This window comes from Camellia sinensis, chromosome 4, assembly GCF_055761805.1.
Source record: "Camellia sinensis isolate YWXY chromosome 4, ASM5576180v1, whole genome shotgun sequence".
NCBI classification, from domain to species: Eukaryota; Viridiplantae; Streptophyta; class Magnoliopsida; order Ericales; family Theaceae; genus Camellia; species Camellia sinensis.
In genome coordinates, this window is record NC_138964.1 from 223958765 (window position 1) to 223966334 (window position 7570).

Here is a 7570-nt window from a genome sequence, read left to right on the forward strand (position 1 = left end):
ATACCCATCACTAGTTTATGAACAAATTTTAATCTCATTTTGTAAATTTTTGTTACCTTGGCTTCTATCATCCGTTATTATGGAGTGTTCAAATTATAAATTAAATTTGTAGGAGAAAAACAATAAAAATGTGAATCAAATATATATATATTTTCTCTTTAATCTTTTCCACAACAAATTCAATTATTCAAATGTGACATTGAAAAATTCTAAGAACATTTAAACCTTATTTGGTGAACAGTGCCACAAATCATTCCTCAAAATTCACTTCTAAACTTTAAAACACCCTATTAATTAAAAAATATATAACCAAACACACGTTAAACAAACAAATCAAATAAAACATATGAAGGTTCATTGAAATGTTATAAGCGGATCGATGATGGTTATAAAGTTATTTTTTTGGTTGGTTGAGGTGGTTATGAACTTTGAAAGTATGGTCTTGTGGTTGTAAACAAGAAAAAATAATTTGTTGTGTGTGCATATAAGGTTAGATTTAAAATATTAAGAACATAAATACTAAAAAAAAACAAACTAAATATTTAAATTTATAAATGAATGTACTCTTTTTCTTTTTTGCCTCCCCAAAAAAAATGTATGGAGGATAAATAGATGGAAGGTAAAAAAGTAACGAAAAAACATAGTGATATATATGAGGCACTTATATTTTTATAATTATTTTTTATTTTTTAAGGATCTAGATTATCGACTTGACGGTAAGTGAGTAGTTATGAAAATGGATTTAAGTGTTAGTTTGGAGAGAATTTAGATTTGAGTAAATGAAATAGGAAAATATCTCGTAACTCAAATTTTGTGGCTCAAATGGCCAAAACGACGTCGTTTTGGCCATTTTTATGTTGTTCTGTACTCAAAACGACGTCGTTTTGGCCATTTAAGCCACTTTTGAGCCACAAAATTTGAGTTACGTAGCATTGTCGAATGAAATAATATCAGTCTACTATAATAATTTGATTTTATTAACATCTTTATATCATACTGTGTGACAAAAAAATAAAAAATAAAATTGTCTCCTCTCTACTGTAATAAAGAATGATGTCCATATATAACATCATCTTGTAAAATAACCATGTGAATTTATCATTATTTCACAATTATTGGATAATCTCAATTTTTTTATTTTTTTTTGGCATTTATGTGAAATGTTAAAAATCTTATAAATTCACCCTTATGATATAAGATCTCAAACAATTAAATTTTAAAATCAATCAATAATTAATATGTAAATAATCCACATATTTTTAAACAAATTTAATAATAAAACGTTTTTTAGGGTCTAAAGCTTTTTTTCCTGGAAATTTTCCTCTTAGTATTTTATCCATTAAAGTATGTTTGGAAATAAGTTTTAATTTTTTACAAAAATAAAAAATAAAAAAAATGTAATATAAAAAAATAGAAAAATAATTTGACTAAAATAAAATAAAAAACTACCGACATGGAATCTTAACTATCAAGATGCGGTTAGCTAAAAAAGGTCCCAACGAGAGGGAGAGTCGCGGTGAGGTGAGCAACTCCCGGAAAGTTTGTAGGCTTCACGCTCGCATATCCCACTTCCTGCTTTTGTATTCTCAATTGGTTGTCCACAATTGCTTAACTACAATCCATCTTCTTCGATCAATTCAGATGAGATGAGGCTTGTCGGATCACGAAGGAGACGACTCTTGTCGATCCACGCCGTCCTGATCGCTTGTGCATTCTTTACTGGTGTTGGCCTGTTGAATCTCACTCTCAGGTCCGTCGATCCATCTACAGGCAAGGAATTCCCGATTCAGAAAACCCGACCAGTTGCAGAAGGAGCTCATGTAAGTCTCACTGCCAAGACCCAGCTTTCGAGGACCAAAGGATGCGCCACGGTGGAGGAAATGGGGGAAATCTTTAACAGAGGGTTTTGGGAGGAAAGTCTCCAAGTCAGAAGAAAAATTGATCTTCATTTTGCTCTGAATGGTACTAAGTAAACCCTCTTGTTCTTCTTCTTCTTGCTCAATTAATTTTACTATCTAGATCTGCAGTTGTTAGTTCATGAATCTGGGTATTTGTCTTGATTTCAAATTTGTTAACATAATTGTCTTCAATGCAATAGGAAGTGATAATTGTGTGTGTGTGTGTGTGGGTGGGTGGGTGGGTGGGTATTTGAAGATTGAGAAAAGTATACATCTGATGTTGTGCGACATTTAAGTTCTCTTTTGGGTGGTCGGAGTGGGGTATTTGTGAGGGAGGTTTTGTGAACTATAAAAGATTGCGGGATGTTTAGAAGAGTTTTTATTAGTCGCCAATCTTGGTTTTTACTTTTTAGTCTTGTAGAGTTTGGGCTAAGCCGATGCATTATGACTTATGACAGTAGCACGATAATGGAGGCCGTTGACTGAGGAATTATAAGGGTCTCAACAATAAAGGTTGAGGGATCCAGATAAACCATTATGACACATGCCTTGATTGCATTGCGTGATTTTCTTTGGTTAAGCAGGGGCTTACGCCCAGCTACTGAAGAATCAATCTAGTTTTTTTTTTTTTTTTTTCAAGCGAGCATTTCATTACCGAAAAAAAGAAAAGAAAAGATATACAATGGAGCTCAATGCAAGCCTTAAGTGTCAAACAAAGCTTTAAAGGGAAAGCGTTTAAAGCCTCTAGCTCTAAGAGGCAACAACTAAAAACCAACAAACCTAGACTCTATGAAAGAAAGGAAACTCTCACAACCTGATAACCTAGGTAATAAGCAAACTAACCCTCGCGGGGGTGGGGGGCTAGGTGACAGTGCTGCTTCCTCCTGGCTTGACTTGGTAAGAGCGAGATGAGCAAGCTTTTGCGTGAGCTAACTTCAAGTTATTAAATTTATCCTTCAACTTTCTTTTGCTGTCTTCCCTTCAGTTGGAAGGACCTTCAATGACTTTGCTTTTGATTATGGCAAGACAAGTATCAACACCTTTACATATTAGTGCTGTTGGAGGATTAATCACTTTTAGACAAGCTGCTCATTTTTTCTTTGATATCAACACCTTTGCCCTCCCTTTAGCTGTGCCATCCATCTCCAAGAGAGAACTTGTTCCCTGAAGCTGGCAAGGAATATATAACCAGACCCTATGTTTCAAGTTCAAAGCAGCAGACCAATCCTCACAACCATTACCCTCCCCGTAGATATGTCATAAGTTTTAAGTTCAATCCTTTCTGAGGTTCCACCCCCCACTACTTTAAACCCATTGCTATTCAAGTCCATGCCAAAGATAAACTATGGAAAGGAGCACTCAGCTCTGCCTTTTCATTGTCAAAGATAAAACAGTGCATACATGCTGAACCTATTGGAAATAATAGCTATTCTCTGGAAAGAGAAGGAAATGAAAATTGAAAATTTTGTTTTTATATGGAAGAAGAGTGATAAGAAACAGACTAGCATTGGAGAGTAAATTATGCATAATCTGACATTCACTCTGCACAGAGGAGAGAGAAAGAGGGAGGGAGGGGGAAGAATAGGCTTAACCACTTTTCATTCACAAGCAAAAGGTTCTAGTATCACACTTGCATAGAGAGATCCATTTCAGGAGCTCACACTACTGATTCTCATTTCAGGTGCTTCTAGAGTCCGAGGCCTTCCTCCAGAGCAGTTCTGCAGACATAATTTTGTTATAGGGAAAGCATCAGAAGCGGGTTTTGGGAATGAGATGTACAAGATCTTAACTGCGGGAGCATTAAGTATAATGTTGAATCGGTCGCTGATAATTGGGCAAAAGAGGCATATTGGTTATCTCTCAAGCCTTTCTATTTATATTTGATATACCTATTGTTTTGGTTTATGAAATTATAGTATACCATATCATGGTTAATGACAGGCACCTAGATGTATGTTGGTTTCATACAGCGTGAAACTGTGAAGTGTGATAGTGTACCCGTACCCTGATAGAAGTTGCTCTTGTTTCTGTGTGTTGTCCTAATTTTGTTCTGGATATTACTATAAAGTAGGCCAGATGTTAAAATTATAATGGAAAATACTGTCAAAAAGATGCTTTCATTGGTGCTAATTATTACTTTATTGAAAATATTTCAGGGGGATATATCCTTTTGGGGATTACATTTCTTATAGTGATGTTGCCTTTACCTTGAATGAAGTGAAGCATCTATGGAGACAGAATGATTGTTTGACTAAATATGGAAGGCGTCTTGTAATGAGGATTGACGATTTCCAAAAGCCAGCCAAGACAAGTGTCCTCTGCAGCAACTGGAGGGAGTGGGAGCAACCTATAATTTGGTAAACTGAGAACATCTAAAAGTAATCATCTGCTAGTACTTGTTTAAAAAATCATCAAATAGTCACTAACCCTACCATGGCAGGATCCAAAACACGACAGATGCTGTGGCAGCTCAATTTTTCTTGAAAAATGTTTATTCTGAGATGAGGAATGCCGCTTATGATCTATTTGGGCGGCCTGAAAATCTTCAATATAGGCCTAACGTATTTGGGGAGCTGATGAGAGTTCTCATATCTCCCTCAGAAAATGTTAAAGAGGCAGTGAATTGGGTTCTCGGTGACGGGGTGGATCCCGATATTACATTGCACATGCGGATGCTTATGAATAGGTATGCTACTAAACATATTACTTTGTTCATCGAGGGATATAATTAATAAGGCTGGCTATTACTTTTGTTGTTTCAGGTCACTGAGAGCAGTACAGGCAGCATTGAATTGCATCAGAAAAGCCATGGACAATCTGCAACTGAAATCCAGACCCAAGGTGGTTTTGGTTTCAGATAGCCCCACTTTAATAAATGAGGTTGCGCCATATATAAATGAATTTGCAGAGGTAATTTTTTATTATCATATTTTCAAGCAGACCGACCTTTGGCCCCAAAGATAATTTCCTTGTTTGTTATTTAAATTCCAAAATTTAGCAGGATTTCACTTTCTTCATTTGTTTCACCTATAAGTGCTTCTAATATGGTTATGGTTTATCCAGGTTCTTCATTTTGATTATGAACGCTTCAAAGGAAATATTTCTGGCAATAATAGATTGGGTAGTTTAGATTTTAGAGTTAAGGATTGGGGCCCAGCACCTAGATGGGTTGCATTTGTTGACTTCTTTCTTGCATCACGTGCAAAACACGCTATTGTTTCTGGGGCTCACAGGCGAGTTGGAACAACCTACGCTCAACTAATCGCAGCACTGGCCATGGCACACAAACCTGGTACTCTTTCTGCCTTTAATCCCTGCTTGTTCCATCTAGAGAAATGCTTCCTCTGTTTTTTAATATTTTTTCTTTTTTCAATTTTAGTGGAGGATTCAAGATTTTTGTTCATGAGCAGCTTCCAGAGTAATTTGGTTTCAGAAGGTTTGGGGATTCAAATTGGTTGGGGACATGTATGGAACAGATTTGCAGGTCCTTTAAGCTGTCACAACCAGTCTACTCAATGTGCTTTCACCCCGATTCTCCCTCCTGCTTGGTGGGATGGGCTTTGGCAATCTCCAACTCCACGGGATGTCAAGAGGATGCAAGCATACGGAATCCAACTCTCAGGTTTTGGCACGTTTGACGACGATCACCTCCATTCTTTCTGTAATTCGAGGAAAAATGTTGTGAGAACTGTTCCAGTAATGTAGGAGTTGGAGTTGGGCCTTGCTTCATGCACTGTAGGAAGTTTGATATGTTACCCATTATTGTTATATTTTTTACTTCTGTTGTTTCAATGTCTAATAAATGTATTTTTATTCCACAGTTATTTCAAATTGATCATCGATATATGGATCTAGATGCAGAATTACTCTGCCCTTTCATACAACAATTTTGTTAATTTATTTGAGGTTACAGAATATTAATGAATCACTCCTATCTTCTGGTATGGTTAATTTTTCTATTATTTTAAGCCAATAAACTGGATTGTAAGTTGAGTACAAAAGATATGGATCCAAAAATAAAAAATAAAAAATAAACAAAAAGGTTTAGTGACAAAGATATTTGTTTAGAGACGACTTTTAAACAAAATTCTCATGTTTTTAAATGCATGTAAGCCAATGTGATTGAATGAAGTTTGTGGTGAAGTGGTTTGGTAATACTTTTTATAATCTAACTAGATGCTCTTGATTCTCGAGTTGACACTTGAAATAGAAATGAATACTTCGGTCGGGGGTGTGAGAATTAGCATTCTGACGAGCAAGTTAATTTTTTCTCAAATCTTTCTTGTATCACAAGTTATCGTTCTTTTCTTACATACCTCTCTTTTGGCTGATGTTCTTCCTTTTTATATTACGCCTGGGCTTAGGGTTGGGCCCACTGTTGACCTTTCATATAATTATCTAGTTGACCTTCCAACTGAGTGTGTTGGCTCCCATTTGGCTTTTTATATGGCCGATTCGTATACGTGGCTTCATGGACTTCCGGGTAGGGCCGACTTGTCTTCGGCCCAATATCCCAACTGGCCTGCTTGGCCTTTTTCTACCTCATTGATTAAATTTAGCCTCCACAATTGCCCCTCGAACATCCGACTAATACTATTCAGTCGGCATGTTTGGTTTGCGTATCGAAAGGCAAAAATATGGCGCTTACACTTCTTTCAATACCGAAACGTCAAAATGAACACGATTAGAAATCATTACAACTTCCCGCCTCTTCGTATGTGTTGTTCATTTAATGCGATTTGAAATTGTGCTGTCTCTTCAAATGTTTTTTGAATGTGCAAGGCTCTTGGGTTGTCTCACAGTATTATTTCTTACTTTTCCAAGACCTCTGCGATTTTCGCCTACTCCTCATTGCCCTTCTCTCTCTGACCTATAAGTTCTTCTCTTCTTTATATTTCTTCCTCATTCTAGCTCCCATTTTTTTGTTCGTTTTTAGTTAGCATATTTTCTATTCCGTTTTGAATGGCGAAACACTTGAAGACTTTCCTTTCTGCGGACCGTGTTTCCGCCTTTCATAGCCATTTCTCAATTTTAGACAATGTCCATTTGTCACTCGTGGCAGATAGTGTAGTTGACATGAAGAGGACTGATGCGAGTACGATCATCTTTCTTCTGCTGTCAATCACTGAGGGCGGAGTCCGTTTTTTAGGGTCGTTCTTCGCTATTGGGGTCTACTCCCTTTACAACCAAACGTAAATTTTTACTGAATTATAATGGGCGTAATAGAATTAAATCGCCGACTTAGACTTAACCTAGGAATCCCTGCTATTCGGCACTGCTATACCTTAGCGAAATCATCCGGTCGGTAGGGACCTTACTTTCTCAGGGCTAAGGACACAGATCACCATTTGGTGACTATGCTTGCCAGCTCTGGTAAGCGTATCAACGACGTCATGGTCGTTGTCCAAGGTAACTGGGAATTCGTCGAAGGTGAAGATCGCCTGGACCTTGTGCTTAAACAAAAAGGCGAGACAGGTGGCCATACAAACCCATTTCTCTTTCGTTTGTGCATTTCTGTAGATTTATTCAGGTTGGATTCCAGATTTATGCGACTTGGATTCCATGTATTTATCTTTTTGTTTGTGCAAGTAACGATCTGAAAAAAGCACGCACTTCGACCGACGACGCTGTGCTTGCGCAAGTCAAAACCGTACTCGAATTCTTCGATCGTC

The 7570-nt window shown here is 37.0% G+C and overlaps 1 protein-coding gene across 1 annotated transcript; it reads left to right on the plus strand.

Moving 5' to 3' along the window:
• The first annotated feature begins 1463 nt into the window (after nucleotides 1-1463).
• Nucleotides 1464-5842, plus strand: LOC114273799 (uncharacterized). The gene is made up of 7 exons (XM_028215614.2): nucleotides 1464-1962; nucleotides 3580-3742; nucleotides 4055-4255; nucleotides 4339-4584; nucleotides 4661-4808; nucleotides 4962-5190; nucleotides 5278-5842. Exons 1-7 carry the CDS (start codon nucleotides 1647-1649, stop codon nucleotides 5601-5603), a joined length of 1629 nt encoding a protein of 542 aa, XP_028071415.2. The 5' UTR covers nucleotides 1464-1646; the 3' UTR covers nucleotides 5604-5842.
• Nucleotides 5843-7570: the final 1728 nt, after the last annotated feature.